This window comes from Oncorhynchus mykiss, chromosome 12, assembly GCF_057628025.1.
Source record: "Oncorhynchus mykiss isolate SJ-2025 chromosome 12, ASM5762802v1, whole genome shotgun sequence".
NCBI classification, from domain to species: domain Eukaryota; kingdom Metazoa; phylum Chordata; class Actinopteri; order Salmoniformes; family Salmonidae; genus Oncorhynchus; species Oncorhynchus mykiss.
Window position 1 is genome coordinate 55529448 of NC_143033.1, and position 18666 is coordinate 55548113.

General features: G+C 51.1%; 1 protein-coding gene across 21 annotated transcripts in view; it reads right to left on the reverse strand.

The window, feature by feature from the left end:
* Window positions 1–18666, reverse strand: part of LOC110537788 (transcription factor COE1-A) — a 150368-nt gene that overhangs the window by 32867 nt on the left and 98835 nt on the right. For 8 of the 21 annotated variants that reach the window (XM_090192793.1, XM_090192789.1, XM_090192786.1 and 5 more), the window contains exons 8-10: window positions 17975–18116; window positions 11974–12104; window positions 6579–6705 (exon numbers count right to left, since the gene is read on the reverse strand). In XM_090192793.1, the coding sequence (XP_090048919.1) occupies window positions 6579–6705; window positions 11974–12104; window positions 17975–18116 (400 nt within the window). Of the gene's footprint in view, window positions 1–6578; window positions 6706–11973; window positions 12108–17974; window positions 18117–18666 lie in introns of all 21 variants that reach the window. The other 13 variants (XM_036937811.2, XM_090192792.1, XM_090192788.1 and 10 more) reach the window with 2 other exon arrangements.

Genomic DNA, 18666 nt, shown 5'->3' on the forward strand with positions numbered 1-18666 from the left:
GGGGAGAACGGGAGAACAGGGGAGAACGGGAGAACAGGGGAGAAGAGGGGAGAACGATGGAGAAGAGGGGAGAACAGGGGTGAAAGGGGGAGAATAGGGGTGAAAGGGGGAGAATAGGGGTGAACGGGGGAGAACGATGGAGAAGAGGGGAGAACAGGGGAGAAGAGGGGAGAACAGGGGAGAATAGGGGTGAACGGGGGAGAACGATGGAGAAGAGGGGAGAACAGGGGAGAAGAGGGGAGAACAGGGGAGAAGAGGGGAGAACAGGGGAGAAGAGGGGAGAATAGGGGTGAACGGGGGAGAATAGGGGTGAACGGGGGAGAACGATGGAGAAGAGGGGAGAACAGGGGAGAAGAGGGGAGAACAGGGGAGAAGAGGGGAGAACAGGGGAGAAGAGGGGAGAACGATGGAGAAGAGGGGAGAATAGGGGTGAACGGGGGAGAATAGGGGTGAACGGGGGAGAAGAGGGGAGAACAGGGGAGAAGAGGGGAGAACAGGGGAGAAAGGAGGAGAACGGGGGAGAAGAGAGGAGAATGGGGGAGAGTGAGCGGAGTGGTAATGAGCGAGGGAATGCAGCGCAGCCTCTCCTCTCCTCCCCCCTAGGGCTCCATGTTTCTCAGGTGTGATCTCATGGCTGCGGCTGGGAATCGATACGCTCAGCAGCCCGGCGCTCAATACCTCTGAATTATTGCTTCATTCTTCTCCTTATTATAGATGAGTTATTTTTTCCAAGCCCATACCACTTTGGGATCAATAGAATACAATCTTATATTTATACATTTTTCCATACACCCTGTAGGGATTTTTTGTGTGTCTTTTTCTTCTCCGTCGGAGCTAAATGAGGCCTTGTGCTCGGAGGGAGAAATGACATGTATGCCTGAAATCCATATCTAAAACGGACTGCTTGTTTCTTCTAGAATTTGTACCTGGCTTGTTTTTGGCGCAGTGAGCTGTGAGTCAACTGTGAAAGGATGTATTAGGCGATCAACATAGGCTCCATCCACTGACTGTTAAACGGGGGAGGAGATAAAGGGACGGTAGAGGCTTGCAGATGCACAGTTCTACCTTCCAATGGCCTTGCTCCCCACTTCACTCCTCTTGTGTAAACTGTACAGCAGCGACACTGTATGAATTCAATTAGGAGAATTCAGGGAGAGAAGATTCCTGTTCTTTGCTCTGCCATATCCCTCTCTCTCTCTCTCTCTCTCTCTCTCTCTCTCTCTCTCTGTGTCTCTCTCTCTCTCTCCCTGTGTCTCTCTCTCTCTCTCTCTCTCTCTCTCTGTCTCTCTCTCTCTCTGTGTCTCTCTCTCTGTGTCTCTCTCTCTCTGTCTCTCTCCCTCTCTCTCTCTCTCTCTGTCTCTCTCTCTCTCTCTCTCTCTCTCTCTCTCTCTCTCTCTCTCTCTCTGCTCTCTCTCTCTGCTCTCTCTCTCTCACTCTCTCTCCATATCTCTCTCTGGTGCAACTACTGTCTCTTATCTGAGATGAATTAGAGAAAAGATATGGAGAGAAAAGGGCTATGTGTCATTTCTCAGGCTGGGGATATGGTTCTACAAACAACAGAGTGTATGTGTGTGGGAGTGTGTGTATGTGTGATATGCTGCTCCCCCTAAGGCGTTTGGCTTTATCATCAGTTCAGCCTAGCCCCTAATTGTGCAGGGAGTCAGGCATTACAGTAAGCAGACACACACACACACACACACGCATGCACGCACACGCACGCACGCACACACCCACACACACACTCAAGTCACACGTGCTGCATCTTTGCTTTCTATTTGTTTATTGATTGTCACTTGGCACTTTGTGTAACACAGAGCGGTGACATCAACGTTGTGTTTCACAGGTGACATGACACCTCCACCAGACGCCATTCTCAACAGCACATATGTCACACGGTGGCGGTGGCTGAGAGTCAACGGCACACTACAACCACTGCCAGAACACACTGAGGACCGTGTGTGCCAGGGGGAGTGATAATGATCTCCTTATTTGCATTTTTGTTCATTGTTTTTGCCGCCATGTCGCCAAGTCACTGTTACTCGAGTCACAGGCAAGTCTCAAGTCTCAAGTCTCAAGTCACAAGGTTCCGAGTCTCAAGTCGAATCAAGTCCAAGTCGTGCGTTCAACGATCAGGTCAAGTTGAGTCGAGTCGCACCTTTTTTCCCCAAGTCAAGTCAAGTTTAACAACAAATTCCATATGCAAGCTTCATAAGTACATCTTGACATACCAAAAGACTATTAAGGGTATGTAGTCATTGTTGCTTGATGCCTCATTGCTGATGAGCTTGCAAAGTAAACAATTCATATTCTTGATCACCCCCAAAAAATGTTGGAGCTGCATATTGATTTAAGGCAATTCTCTCTCCCTAGACTTTGACGTTTATGCTGCACCCCTGATCCAATAGCTGTACAGCAAATCAGCAATCTGTTCTCTAGCTCACCCAACTTGTTGATTGACAGTTTGCTGGTCCAATCAGAGGGCCGCGTGTGCGTTTCACTAGTCAATCTGTTGCTCGTTTTTTTGTTGTTGTTGCAAGTGTGATGCTGTGGCTACTGTCTCTGGCCTCATGGAGACTAATCCACGCAGACTCTGTGCCACAAAATGAGGGACAAAACATTACAAAACCTGGCCAGATCATTTCAAGTCATCAGTCACAGGTCGACGTCGAGCCCCGAGTCTTGAGGCTACAAGACCAAGTCGAGTCTCAAGTCATCAAATTGGTGATGTGAGTCCGACTCGAGTCACCTCTGTGACAGAACATAACGAGAGCGAGAGGGCGAGACAGAGAGACGAGAGAAATAATCCTCAGTGTTTACAGTAAGTCACAGGTGGTGACTACACCCACTCCACTATAACACTGCAGTGATCTCCAGCCTACTAGCTTTTCATTAACCCTGCTGTAGGAGAAGGGTTGGAATCCCTCTGTCTGACTGATTCGCTGGCCAGTGGCAGCTGACATGAACCCCGTGGTTACCAGGTAGCCATTGATTTCTGCCTGGCCCAGTCGTAGGGGCTGGGGGGGGGGGGGGGGATGCTTGAGAGACGTTCATGCCGATGCCTGTATTGATTTAATTTGGCCCTCAACTCCGCCGCGCTCCGTCTCCACGGCAGCAAATGATTAGTGCTGCCAGCTGTCCTACGGGTGGCAAGGCGTCCAGCTGCCACCCACCCACCCACCCATGCCCAGGACGGGTGCACTGCACACTGGCACAGGAGCCCAGTCAACCCACCACGAGGTGCCGACTGGAGACAACAGAGGAAAATGAATGGGGTTTAGAGGCAGATCTCTGGTGGTGAGTTCTACTCAGCAGGCCTGACTGGTGCCTCGCTGGGGCCGAGGCCAGGAGAGGTTGAGGGACAGGAGGGACACAAAGGACACGGCATTGGGACCGTGGAGAGAGGTGGCATGGGTGTGCTGCCCAACCCAGTCAACACAGTGTGATGTCTCTGTGCTGGAGGTAGAGGAGTTTGATCGCATGTCAGAGACCTGAGAGGATAAGACGCTGAGCGTGTGTGAGAGCCGGTGCACGGAGAAGGCCCAGCTGTGTATTATTAGGAATATGTGGCTCACGTGTACATTTCTCACCGCTCAGATCAAGCAGCATAAGGCGCTCCGTGGAATCCCATCTGCCAGCCACATTACAGACACTTTCTCTCTTCATTTAAAAAAAAATATGTAGAATTACTTTCAACTCGGGGCTCTCGTTGGTGCAGAGTGTAATGTGGTTAATTGCTCTGCCAGAGGGGGGACTAGAGCAACAACAACAAAAACAGACGGAATCCGACGGAGAGCCAGTGAGCGCTCCCAGCTATGACCTTTCACCCGGGGAGAGAAGTCGACCTTGACGCGGGGTGAGGTAACCGCTGGGCCGTATCGAATTTCCTAATTCACATGTTGAAGAAATTGGCAAATGAGAGGGTCAGGGTTCATCTCCGCCCACTTGAAAAAAGCACTTAGCAGCCAGACAGGCCTGTATGGATGGAGTCAGGTAGCCTGCGGGAGGAACGGCCCAGCCCGCCCAGCAACCAAAGATGATTAAAAATCATTTCTGGGTAATGAGACTTCCCCATTCCACAGCCAGCCATTTACAGCAGGGCTTGGTTAGGGTGCAGAGTCACTGCCTTGCATAGTGTCACACAGCCCACAGAGAGAGAAAGTAGTCCCAACATGGGTGTGGGCTGAGCATGGTAACATAACACTAAAACATGTTTTACATCATCTTACTGGTGAAGGAAATTATATGAGGTGTGGCGTGAGTAGAAACTGTGTACAACACAGACACACACACACACACACACACACACACACACACACACACACACACACTGGATGGTGCCCTACTGTGTGGCATTGTGGACCTGTGTCAAGAGGATCAATATTAATGAGTGAGGCCTCCCATTGTCACCCACACCCTCCGCTGTGTGTGTGTGTGTGTGTGTGTGTGTGTGTGTGTGTGTGTGTGTGTGTGTGTGTGTGTGTGTGTGTGTGTGTGTGTGTGTGTGTGTGTGTGTGTGTGTGTGTGTGCGAGCGTGCGTGCGTACGTGCACGCGTGCGTGTGTGTGTGTGCGTGCGTGCGCGCGCGTGCGTCTGTGTGTTTGCGTCTGTGTGCGTGCATTGTATTTGTATAGACATGCCTAAGAGCATACAAGTGTGAGTATGAGAGAAATAAAAATGAGAGCGAGGAAGGGGGCCACTTCACTGCAGAAGTGTTCCTCTCTCCCTCCTCCCTTCCTCTTTCCGAGGGAAGAGAGGAAAAGTGCAGAAGAGGGAATAAGGCCACAGCCATTACAGGAGTCTAAAATTGCTCTGGGATTGGTTCCACCCACTAAGAGAGCTCAGTGAAATGGTTTGCAGCCAGGTTCCTCCATTATGTACAACTTATTACAAACAAATTTCTCCTCCAGGGCATCTCTTATAATTTTCAATTAGGTGAAACGAGGTTGTGAGCCCAGGGAGGGCAGAATCCACCACTGTTTCAGTTTCAGCACGGGGTGTGTGTGTGTGTGTGTGTGTATGTGTGTGTGTTTGTGTGTGTGTTTGTGTGTGTGTTTGTGTGTTTGTGTGTTGCTATGAAAAAGAGCACCAGAGAATGAAAGATTGCTTGTTTTTGCAGATACTTATTTCTCTACGGGATTGTACATTCTTAACATCTTAAAAGTGTAAATGTGTGTGTTTGTGCATTTACGTGTGTGTATGCGTATGTGTGTGTGTGTGTGTGTGTGTGTGTGTGTGTGTGTGTGTGTGTGTGTGTGTGTGTGTGTGTGTGTGTGTGTGTGTCTGTGTGAACCCAACACGCATTCGCTCACGTTCTGGACGGATTCACTTTCTTCAAATGGCTTCAAGATGGAGGCCTATAAAGCCCAGACTGTTTTCCTAGCTTAATTGTAACGCTTTTACGAGCATTTGTCGTTACAATCTCCCAATCTACAGTAATTAAGTCAACATTGGCCTCCCTCTGAACCTCCCATTCACAGAGTGGGTGCTGTAGCCTACCTTCCTGCTAGTCCAACAGGCCTCCCTGTTACTGTTAAAGCAACGGGGGTTACTGCCTGTGCTGCAACACACAACCCTTTCTCAGCCTCTTGGCATACAAGCGCTCCGTATAACTCCCTGCTAATTTCTGCACATAAACACATGGCTATAGAGCCAGGCAGGCAGGCAGAGCTGAGCTAGTGGCTCTGCTCACTGACGGATGAATCAGGCCCCTCTTTCCTTCCTATAAGCGAGATAAGTTCTCTATTGGCCTTATCTACTGGATTGTACAGGATGTCACTGCTTGTGAGAGCGCCGTGCCGAGCATTAACCTCCACACAGAGGAAATAGGTGGGATTCTTAGGCCAGATAGGCCTGTGTTTGCTAGGAAGCCCCTGTCATCCACTGTGAATCACACAGCTACAGAGAGAGACAGAGAGCTGGAGAGGCTCTCAGTGTGCAGCTAACTGTGTTTTCTGTTCCGTACTTTGGAGTTGATAACAGCAAGCTCTGGTCCGTTCTGCACTCCTGTGCTCAACTCTGCTGTTGGATCTCTCACCTTGCAGATGGTGGTTCTTTAAAGGTTCATTAAATATCTTCGTAGGCGGCCCGACCACATTTGAGTTATAGATCTGTCACTGTCATTGAAATCAAGTCTGGTAGGTGGTAGATCTGTTCTATGTGCTATTTCTATGCTTTCCGCCTTAACTATCACTTTTGTGTATTTTTTTTGTCTCGTTATTTGAACCGTATTTCACAGCATGTAAAATGATTCTCTACACTGCAACACGGGCGAACATGATAGAATTCCAGCTACCAGCAATGGCGGAGCGATGGCTACATACTGTGTCCTTAACACAAGGCTCTCAAAATACTGATATGAAACGGTCTATTCTCTGTCTGTAATAACCTGTACTGTGTAGTCCTGTATAGACAGATGATGCTGCTTCAGCACTTTAAATAATTGTGATACTCTGGAAGAGTTGGACGATCTGTGCGATCCCCTGTAAGGATGTACGGTAAGTAGTGCATGACGCTTGCAACTCCAACTCAACTCTTCCTCTTCATTATTATTATATTATTGTGAGCGGGAGGGAAACTGACCTGTGTAGATGAAGCGTCCGGGCGTGCCTTTACAGAACTGCTTGGACTTGTAGGAGAGGGTCACCTCTACCACCCCTGGGATGTGGCGGGGCGGAGTCTGCACCCGGATGGCATGGGGTGTGATGAGCTGCAGGAGGAGAGCGAGAGCGCACAGAAGAGAGAGAGAGCAAGAGAGAGAGAGAGAGAGGGAGAGAGAGAGAAAGAAAGAAAGAAAGAAAGAAAGAAAGAAAGAAAGAAAGAAAGAAAGAAAGAAAGAAAGAAAGAAAGAAAACAGGCAACCGTTAGTCCAAGTCTATGACTTCTGCAGTTGTGTTCTCTACAGACTCGGTTCGCTCTCCCCTCCCCTCTCCTCCGATCTCCTCTCCTCCCCTGAGTCAGAGTTTGGGTGTGTGAGTGGTGCTCTTCAACACAGCAAACAAACACTTCACCTCAATGAGCCTCCGCCGATCCCTTTCTATTGTCTGCCAGGGTAAATACCCTTCACACTGAAGGAGAGAAGAGGGACGGCTGGAGGGAAAGGAGAGCAGGACAAACTGTCCACAATGCCGTCAGACACGCAAACAACACGTTTATGGATTTGATGACTTGTGGTGAATGAAGGGCGTTTATGAGTGGACTGTGTCATCTGCACCGCAGCAGCGAAGGACCTCGTGAGTTGTTGAAAAGTGTTGTGAGTCTGGGTGGTGTTAAAGAGCACACAGACACACGCACGCACACACATCCAAAGTGAGAGTGGTATTGTTGGACAGGAGCCATAGCTCCCCGCACACCTGGAGAGGCTGTGTGTTACAGAAGGTACATAAACATGGAGCTTGAGAAGGGCTAGGGGAACAGCATGACAAGGATCAGTGTGTGTTCATTATGCCTGGCCGACGGTTATCACAGCTCTGCAGGGCTGATCAGTATCGGGGGTACAGGGGGTGGGGGGCTGGCTGGCTGGGTGATATTGGAGGGCCCTCGAGGCCCTGAGAGCAGGGAGCTAACATAGCCTCACCCCTGGCCTCTCCGGTATGGGAGGGCGGTAATTGGAAACACACTGTGGGGCCCCGGCACTTCCTACATCGGACCAAGGGCCGAACAGCACTCCAACCAACCAGCCTCTGAGACCAGCAGAGAATGCTGAGGACTAGACGGGACACTGGAGCAGTAGTTCTATGTAGGCTATACTCAGTGACGTACTTCATAAAAAATACTTGACGACTTAAGTCGTTTTTTTTGGTATCTGTACTTTACATTAGTATTCATATTTTGAACAACTTTATACTTCACTACAGTCCTAAAGAACATTATGTACTTTTTACTCCATACATTTTCCCTGACACCCAAAAGTACTCATTACATTTTGAATGCTTAGCAGGACAGGAAAATGATCCAATTCACACACTTATCAAGAGAAACATCCCTGGTCATCCCTACTGCCTCTGATCTGGCAGACTCACTAAACACATCCTTCATTTGTAAATGATGTCTGAGGGTTAGAGTGTGCCCCTGGCTATCCATAATCAAAATAATATAAAAATGATCTGGTTTCCTTAAGGAATTTGAAATGATTTATACTTTTACTTTTACTTTTGATACTTAACTATATTTAAAACCAAACCAGGCTTTTTCTCAAGTAGGATTTTACTGGGTGACTTTCACTTTTACTTGAGCCATTTTCTATTAAGGTATCTTTACTTGTACTCAAGTATGACCATTGGGTACTTTTCCACCCCTGGCTTTACTCCAGCGCTACGGGGTGAGGAGACAGGAGGGTCTGCCTCTACCTCTACCTCTGTCTGTGTCCTCTAAAATAAACCCTGGGCTGAGGATTGAGGGTGGGTCAACAGGCAGGCAGGGAGGGCAGGGCAGGGCAGCTGGACAACTCAGGCAAATCTGCCCCCGGAGGCCTAATCAGTGCTATTTCTGACCCCCGTCCCGTCTCTCTCCCGCTGGCTTCAGCCATTACCCCATGACCATGACTGGCTCTGAACCCTTTGGCGCTGGGGAACTGCTGTAGCAAAGGTTCCTATTCCACTAGCCAAGGTTGAATTAAACTGCAATTATTCTACAAATTAAAAGAATAAATACAACAAAAATACAGAGCCAAGCGTTTAACGGCAAGCATGTGTGGGACTCGAAACCCGCGTATTAACATTATGCCAACATGGTTCTGCAATTTAAAAGTCTAATAAATAAGCAGTGATTATTATAGCTGAATCCCTGGCCGGCGGGGGAGAGGAGAGCAGAGTGGAGTGTGTTGAAGATTGGATCAGCTCATTAGCCTGCACACTGAATGGCAGGTAGAGGAAATCAACTTTGGCCTCGTACAGGCTGCTTTTTACCAGCACTACAGTTACAAGGCTTGCCCTGCCCTCCAGTCCTCCATCCCCTATAACCACCCCTTCAGCCCCTAACCCCTATCCAAACCCTTACCCCCCCCTCCAAACCCTTACCCCCTTCAGCCCCTAACCCCCCTCCATCACCTTACCCCCCCTTTAGCCCCTTACCCCCCCTTCAGCCCCTAACTACCCTCTATCCCCAAACCACCCTCCATCCCCTAACCCCCCTCCATCCCCTAACCCCCCTCCAGCCCCTAACCCCCCTCCATCCCCTAACCCACTCCAGCCTCTAACCCCCCCAACGCGTAACCCCCGTCCATCCCCTAACCCCATCCATCCCCTAACCCCCCTCCATCCCCTAACCATCCTCCATCCCCTAACCCCCCTCCAGCCCCTAACCCCCCTCCATCCCCTTACCCCCTTTCAGCCCCTAACCCCCCTCCAGCCCCTAACCCCCCTCCATGCCCTAACCCACTCCAGCCTCCAACCCCCCTCCATCCCCTAACCCCCGCCTCCATCCCCTAACCCCCATCCATCCCCTAACCCCCATCCATCCCCTAACCCCCCTCCATCCCCTAACCCCCTCCATCCTCTAATTCCCCTCCGGCTACTGGGAGAGGCGAGAGAGGGCTGAGGGGGTTCTGCTATAAATGTGCTCCAGATGTGGACCATAGCGTAAGGTGTAAGGTCTACTCATCCTGATGTGGCCAAACATAAAGATGTACTAAAACAGTATGTAAACCTTCACCTTACTATTCCTCACTGCACTTGCTAATGGTAGCAATAACATAACATATTCCCCTCATATTCCCCCCAGCCCCAGTCTCCAGCTCCCAGCCCCAGTCTCCAGCTCCCAGCCCCAGTCTCCAGCCCCAGTCTCCATGCCCCAGCCCCAGTCTCCAGCCCCCAGCTCCATTCTCCATTTCCCAAGCCCCAGTCTCCATTTCCCCAGCCCCAGTCTCCAGTCTCCATCCCCAGCCCCCAGTCTCCAGTCTCCAGCCCCCAGCCCGCAGTCTCCAGTCTCCATCCCCCAGCCCCCGGTCTTCAGTCTCCAGCCCCCAGTCCCCAGTCTCCAGCCCCCAGCCCGCAGTCTCCAGTCTCCATCCCCCAGCCCCCAGTCTTCAGTCTCCATCCCCCAGTCCCCCTCTCCATCCCCCAGCCCCCAGTCCCCAGTCTCCAGCCCCCAGTCTCCAGCCCCCAGTCCCCAGTCTCCAGCCCCCAGCCCGCAGTCTCCAGTCTCCATCCCCCAGCCCCCAGTCTTCAGTCTCCATCCCCCAGTCCCCATCCCCAAGCCCCCAGTCTCCAGTCTCCAGCCCCCAGTCCCCAGTCCCCAGCCCCCAGCCCGCAGTCTCCAGTCTCCAGTCTCCATCCCCCAGTCTTCAGTCTCCATCCCCCAGTTCCCAGTCTCCATCCCCCATCTCCCAGTCTCCAGTCTCCAGTCTCCAGCCCCCAGTCCCCAGTCTCCAGTCTTCAGTCTCCATCCCCCATCCCCCATCCCCCAGTTTCCAGTCTCCATCCCCCATCCCCCAGTCTCCATCCCCCAGTCTCCAGTCTCCATCCCCCAGTCTCCAGTCTCCATCCCCCATCCCCCAGTCTCCAGTCTCCAGCCCCCATCCCCCAGTCTCCAGTCTCCAGTCTCCATCCCCCAGTCCCCAGTCTCCATCCCCCATCCCCCAGTCTCCAGTCTCCATCCCCCAGCCCCCAGTCTCCAGTCTTCAGTCTCCATCCCCCAGTCCCCAGTCTCCAGCCCCCAGCCCCCAGCCTGCAGTCTCCAGTCTCCATCCCCTAGTCCCCAGTCTCCATCCCCCAGCCCCCAGTCTTCAGTCTCCAGCCCCTAGTCCCCAGTCTCCATCCCCCAGCCCCCAGTCTCCAGTCTCCATCCCCTAGTCCCCAGTCTCCATCCCCCAGCCCCCAGTCTTCAGTCTCCAGCCCCTAGTCCCCAGTCTCCATCCCCCAGCCCGCAGTCTCCAGTCTCCATCCCACAGCCCAAGTCACCAGTCCTATATGGAAGCTAATTGAGAGGATCAGAAGCACATCAGAGAGCTGCACTGAATAAATAGGAGCTGAATTTGTCCTCTGATTGGCCCCTGTGATGACTGGAGAGCTCCAAGAGATGGGAGTGTGTGTGATGGTGTGTGAGTGAGGCATACAACACACAGATGAGAGAGCAATCTAGCTCCGTCACACACACACACACACACACACATACACACACACACACGCACGCACACACACACACGCACGCACACACACACGCACACACAGACACACACAGACACACCAGCGCCGTCTTTAAAGCCCACACAGCCACCAGCATTTTACATGCCTTTAAACTGTCCCTTACAGAGCGCTTAGCCTGCCTTTCATATTCAGATCTTCTGCTGCAGGGAGAATGAAGACAGTCCACCAGCAACCATTACACCTTTTAATGGCTGAGGCAGGACCACTCCTCACCATCGCAAAGAGTGTGCAAGGTCAAATTCAATTGGAATGTATTGTACAGGAGAAAATGGCGTATTCTAACAGTGCTTTTGTTTGCCGATGAAAATGCCCCCTGCATTTATGTTAAATAACCTGTCTGTTAAATGGACAGAAGTCATTGGAACAGTAAACGTTGTTATTTGATTGTGTAAGTTGAACTAACACAGGGCTTTTGTCTCTTCTAAAGTTTCAAAACCAGAAATTGCAAAAGTCAAAAGTCTTGCTTCATATTTCTGGAAGAAAGCTACACTTCACAGTATTTCAACAACCGCAGAATTCTCTTTGGTCCAGATGGTTTGTTGATATTTCCATCAGTGTTTTATGTGAGTTGGTTTCATCTGGGGGGAGAGTGGTATGGCCTTTACCACAGCTGGCATAGTTGGACTGACTCACTCCCCCTTTCATGATGGAAATGTAGAGAATGTATTGTCATGACCTTCAGTACTGTGAACTGTAAAGACAGACAATGCAATACACTTCTATGGTCAATATTCAGGGGTTGTTTGTGTGGAGGGATGAGAGTTTGTGCGTGTGTGTGTGAACGTGTGTGTGTGTGTGTGTGTGTGTGTGTGTGTGTATCGTCATGTACTCACCTCACTCCAGACCAGCATGGTGCCAAAGATGACCTGTAGGCCGTCAAAGAAGTTGTCCCCTATGATGATGACAGTTGCGCCCCCTGTTGTCCAGCCCTCACTGGGGCTGATAGCTTTGATGCAGGGGGCAGCTGCTTCCAGGGACAGGGCAGTGGAGGGGAGTTGGAGAGGAGAAGGGCGGAGAGGAGGGAGGGTGGAGAGGAGAAGGGAGGAGAGGAGGCAGGGTGGAGAGGAGGGAGGGTGGAGAGGAGAAGGGCGAAGAGGAGGGAGGGTGGAGAGGAGAAGGGCGAAGAGGAGGGAGGGTGGAGAGGAGAAGGGCGAAGAGGAGGGAGGGTGGAGAGGAGAAGGGCGAAGAGGAGGGAGGGTGGAGAGGAGAAGGGAGGAGAGGAGGCAGGGTGGAGAGGAGGGAGGGTGGAGAGGAGAAGGGCGAAGAGGAGGGAGGGTGGAGAGGAGGGAGGGAGAGACAGACAGGCAGCTTACGGTTAGACCACCTCTGTCTAGGAGGTTAGTTGCACAGTAAGAATCAAGTAGCCCAATAACATCTAAGAAAGAACATGGAACACTGATGACACACAGGACAAGGACAGGAGCACTGAGCCTTAAAGGGAATACCACAGGAACAGGACATTCCATGTTCACGTTTGTGTGTGGAATGTGTGCAAGGACGCAGAAACACACACACACACACACACACACACACACACACACACACGCTGTAGTCCTGGATCTAGACCTGTGGTAGTGTATTCTGCATGGAGAGGGAGGCTGCAGATGATGTTGTACTTTGACACCGTATCACGCTGGTGACAGGAGGTATGGCTGTGTTCCTGGGTCACAGGGAGGTTTGGGGCTTCCCAACCTTCTCCCACGGGAACACGGGGTCACAGGGCTCGTTGTGTGTGTGCGCATATATACATGCCGCGCGCGTGTGTGTGTGCGTGTGTGTGTGCGCGCATGTATGTGTGCTAGAAAATGGGCTCTTGTGATTTGACACCTCTCAGTCTATAAGCATGGGGCCAAAGCAGGAAACCGAAAACATACAAAAACCTCCCACAGCTGGATCCAACTAAGAGTGCAGAGCCGTGCTCCACACACACACACACACACACACACACACACACACACACACACACACACACACACACACACACACACACACACACACACACACACACACACACACACACACACACACACACACACACACACACACACACACACACACACACACCATGCCCCACAGAAGAGTGATGGTGGTTTTAACAGCTCTGAATGGAGATCAAGCAGAAAAGCAGGGCATCTATTGCAGCTGGAAATCACACCCAGTGCCTCTTAAAAGTCCTTTAAGACTGCGGCAAAACACACTTCTCTCATGATGATGATGCTGCCGGGGACACTTTGCTTCTTGAAGGTTCAAGATCTTGAGAACTTGACTGCTGACACGCAAAACCTTTTGGAATGGTATCAACTGCGGACTAATGAAAAAAAAATATATATATTGTTTTTGAGTAGATTTTCCCTTAAATAAAAATATAGCCTTTCAAACCTCAAATAAACACATGTTTAATCTTCTTTATTTTACACTTATTGGTCAGGTCAGCTTTGCGAGAGGAAAAGTAATCCCGTAGTATTCAGTGGGATGAACTGAGATGAGTCTCTCTCCTCAGGCTGAGGCTCCTCTCCTACCTTGCTTATTGTGGAAGTCCGACCATAATGCAATTTGGCCCAGTGGTAAACTAGGAGGGATGAGGAGGGATGAGGAGGGGCTGGGCCAGCAATCTGTGACAGTAATCTTGGCCTAAATCGCCTGTTTCGCCCGTGTTGAAATTCTGTGTGGATTAACCAGATGGAGAAGAGCCAATCCATCTGATAGGATTAAACTTTCCCAGCCTTTCTCCTCACCATCTGCTCCCCGTGCTGCTCGCTTGCAACATACTACACACACACACACACACACACACACACACATACACACACACGCACACACACACATACACACACACACGCACACACACACATACACACACACGCACGCACGCACACACACACACGCACGCACCGCACACACACACACACACACACACACACACACACACACACACGCACGCACGCACCGCACACGCACACGCACGCACGCACACAGTAAAATAAAATGCATACGGAACATAAAAAACAAACAATTAATCACAAACAAACACCCTTTAACCCTGTGCAAACAGACAGACAGACAGACAGACAGACAGACAGACAGGCAGGCAGATCTATGGACTCACACACAGACAGACAGCCACACGTGAGGCCACTCATACAGTACACTAACTCCACCAGGGACAGATTGCTGTCCCTCCTCTTCCCTCAGGTCCCCTGGGGGTCCCTTTTTCCGCTTTCCCTCCATCTCTCTCTCTCTCTCCATCTCTCTTCCTGTCCGTGGGCAGGCTTCCCCTGTCTTCCCTGCTGCAGGATTCTCTCAGCAGACGGACCTTTGTCTGCAGGCTGCTGGGGCGTGTGTATGGAAGTGTGTTGGTCCCTGTGTGTGTCCCTGTGTGTGTGTGTGTGTGTGTGTGTGTGGAGAGGGGGGGGGGGGGGGGTCAGGACTCTCAGATCCATCCACAAGTGTGTGTGATGGCCACAGAGAGAGTCCTGTTGTAGTGGCTCGTCCTTGTCACACAGAGATGGAGGGAGAGCAGACTGTCGCACCGTCACCACGCCATTTAAATCTTCCATCCTCAGGCCAAAGCAGCTTCTTCTCCTGACCCCAGGAGACCATCCAAGGCTTGTCACCCACTCCAACGCCAGCGGAGAAGTAAGCACATCATATGTCTCATTTGATGGGGAGCATGAGAAAACATATTCCGCCTCAGTCCTAAATCATTCTGCTACAAAATGAGAAAGTGATTGGATTTGTCTAATAAAGCCCAGTGGCCGTGACGATGCTATGCGTGGCTGCAGTGTTAAGGCGTTAAGCGTTCCTCTCTCTCTAACCTGCGAGGGCCTGGCTGGCCCTGGGTCTGGGTCTGTAGTCCTGCAGACAGAGAGAGACTCAGGGTTAAGGCCCCCTGCCTCTGAGGAAATATGTGCATTGCCTTAAGCCTGAAGGATCCTCGTGAAGCGTACTTGCAATCAAAGACAGCAGGCGCCACTGGGGAAATGACTGCTTTGTTGCTCCGTCTCATCCTTTAAGAGCCCCCCGAAAAGCCTTTTTGCTCGGCAATGAGGGAAAAAGTGAATTTTACCCATCCATTATTGAGAAGGGGAGCTGTCAATGGTAATCCATTGTGATGCATATGGCCGTGTGTGTGTGTGTGTGTGTGTGTGTGTGTGTGTGTGTGTGTGTGTGTGTGTGTGTGTGTGTGTGTGTGTGTGTGTGTGTGTGTGTGTGTGTGTGCGTGTGTGTGTGCGTGTGTGCGCGTGTCTCATCACCATGTCTTGAGGTAGATCTGCCCTGACAACGCCTTGACAACGCCCTGACAACTCCCTGACAACCAGGCCTACATTAACATTAACACATATAGTTTTTCATCATCTGGGAAAACATGCCGTGTCTCTTCTGTAACAGAGGAGGATAAATAAAACAAACCAATCAACCATGTGAACCAATCACCTGTCAGGGCACTGAAGCGCATCATCTTCAGCCTATTGTGTTGCATCAAAGCAACCAATATAACTATAGCCTGGTCCCAGATCTGTTTGTGTTTTTGTCTTCTCCATAGTAATTCCCAAGCAAAACGAAGGAGTTGGCAAGAGAGCAGAAACAGACTGGCACCCAGGCTAACATAACTGTGGTGTACAGAGAATAACACGGAGGAACCCTGGCACTGGAGAAGCAGGTTGCTTTTGAGATCTTTATTCCAATGTAGGAGAAGTTAATTTACACAGATCTGTCCCCATCCCCTCCCTGACCAGTGAGACAGGTTAGTGTACTAATGAGACTCCCTTCCTCTGCACCACTGAACGCATGTGGAGAAGGGGAGTGGGCTGAGACTCAACCATGTTCCTACTGTACCTCTCACTGCACACCATCGTCTGCCTGTGATACAGGAAACACACTGGTAAATGTTCTTGTGTGTTTATGCATGCTGAGCGCACAAAGGGATCCCTTCACCCCTGTGTAGCGCCGTACAGCATGGGTGTGCTGCGTGTGAACGTGTGTGTTTTATGTGTGTGTTTTACATGTGTGTTTTACTTGTGTGTTTTACATGTGTGTTTTACTTGTGTGTTTTACATGTGTGTTTTACATGTGTGTTTTACTTGTGTGTTTTACATGTGTGTTTTACATGTGTGTTTTACATGTGTGTTTTATGTGTGTGTTTTACGTGTGTGTTTTACATGTGTGTTTTACGTGTGTGTTTTACATGTGTGTTTTACATGTGTGTTTTACGTGTGTGTTTTACTTGTGTGTTTTACATGTGTGTTTTACGTGTGTGTTTTACATGTGTGTTTTACATGTGTGTTTTACGTGTGTGTTTTACATGTGTGTTTTACATGTGTGTTTTACGTGTGTGTTTTACTTGTGTGTTTTACATGTGTGTTTTACGTGTGTGTTTTACATGTGTGTTTTACATGTGTGTTTTACATGTGTGTTTTACGTGTGTGTGTGTCTCGTCTGGCCCTGGTACATATTTAATCATAAGATAATAAAGTGCAGGAGCATGCGATCTGACAGGCTCCCTGTGCTGTGGCTCTCCTCTACCCCCCCTGCCTTTTCCACCCTGCCACCCTGCCTCCGACCACCCTGCCACCCTGCCTCGCCCACCCTGCCTCGCCCACCCTGCCTCGCCCACCCTGCCTCCGACCATCCTGCTTCCCTGCCTCGCCCACCCTGCCACCCTGCCTCCGAACACCCTGCCACCCTGCCTCGCCCACCCTGCCACCCTGCCTCCGACCACCCTGCCACCCTGCATACCCCACCCTGCCACCCTGCCTCCAACCACCCTGCCACCCTGCCTCCGACCACCCTGTCACCCTGCCTCCGACCACCCTGCCACCCTGCCTCCGGCCACCCTGCCTCACCCACCCTGCCACCCTGCCTCCGACCACCCTGCCACCCTGCATACCCCACCCTGCCACCCTGCATATCCCACCCTGCCACCCTGCCTCGCCCACCCTGCCTCGCCCACCCTGCCACCCTGCCTCCGACCACCCTGCCACCCTTCCTCCGACCACCCTGCCACCCACCCTGCCACCCTGCATACCCCACCCTGCCACCCTGCGTCCGCCCACCCTGCCACCCTGACTCCCCCACCCTGTCACCCTGACTCCCCCACCCTGCCACCCTGCATACCCCACCCTGACTCCCCCACCCTGCTACCCTGACTCCCCCACCCTGCCACCCTGACTCCCCCACCCTGCCACCCTGCATACCCCACCCTGCCACCCTGCATACCCCACCCTGCCACCCTGACTCCCCCACCCTGCCACCCTTACTCCCCCACCCTGCCACCCCCACCCTGCCACCCTGACTCCCCCACCCTGCCACCCTGACTCCCCCACCCTGCCACCCTGCATACCCCACCCTGCCACCCTGCATACCCCACCCTGCCACCCTGACTCCCCCACCCTGCCACCCTGCCTCGCCCACCCTGCCTCCCCCACCCTGCCACCCTGCCTCGCCCACCCTGCCTCCCCCACCCTGTCCCTGGACAGAGGGAGATGAATGGAGGGGACATTTGGCTCCTGTTAGTGTTCATGCCACAAACCCATCCAGCCAGATAACATGTTATTATCTTTATCTTTATCTTTGCTCTACTACTAGAGGAAGACTGCTTCTTCTCCGTGTGACAATAGCGGAGCTGTCCCCGACACAGACAGACAGACAGACAGGCAGGCAGACAGACAGACAGACAGACAGGCAGGCAGAGAGACAGACAGACAAACACAGAGAGACAGAGACTCAGACTGATATACTGTAGACTGACTGACTGACAGACAGACGGACGGTCAGACCAGACAGACAGACTGAGAGACAGACAGCCGTACAGTAGAAAAGTGAGAGGGTGCCTACCATGTTCCAGGTATGATGGCGTACCTTCCGAGGGGTCCAGCCTACGAGCCCGGCGGCCGTGTTTGGAGTTGTTGTGGACAAACATGTTGTCAGAGACCGCCAGGACATGTCCATCCACACTGACCGTAGTAGACACCACCACCTGGACATAGTCACACACACACAGAGAGTTCAAAGGTTAGGATATTAGGACAGATCTAACTCAGTACCAGGGTGTCACCACTGCAAAGTATAGTTTACCCTCCAGATCAGAGCATTGCATCTACAACCTCCAACTAGACCAGTAGAGTGATACAAGGACAATCCGGACAACATGTCATGTGAATCCTGGAACTCCGATAGCATATTTACACATTTTCGATAATGAACAATTAGGACTTCATCTGCATTATTATTGGATTTTCATATAAGGCCATTGTGTTGAAAAAGACAGTGTGTATGAGTGTTCTCTGTCGACATACATGTACAAAAATGAAACAATTTACATGTTGCGTTTTATTTTTGTTCAGTGTACAGTTGAAGTCGGAAGTTTACATACACCTTAGCCAAATACATTTAAATTCCGTTTTTCACAATTCCCAACATTAAATCCAAGTAAAAATTCCTTGTCTTAGGTCAGTTGGGATCACCACTTTATTTTAAGAATGTGAAATGTTAGAATAATAGTAGAGAGAATGATTTAGGTCAGCTTT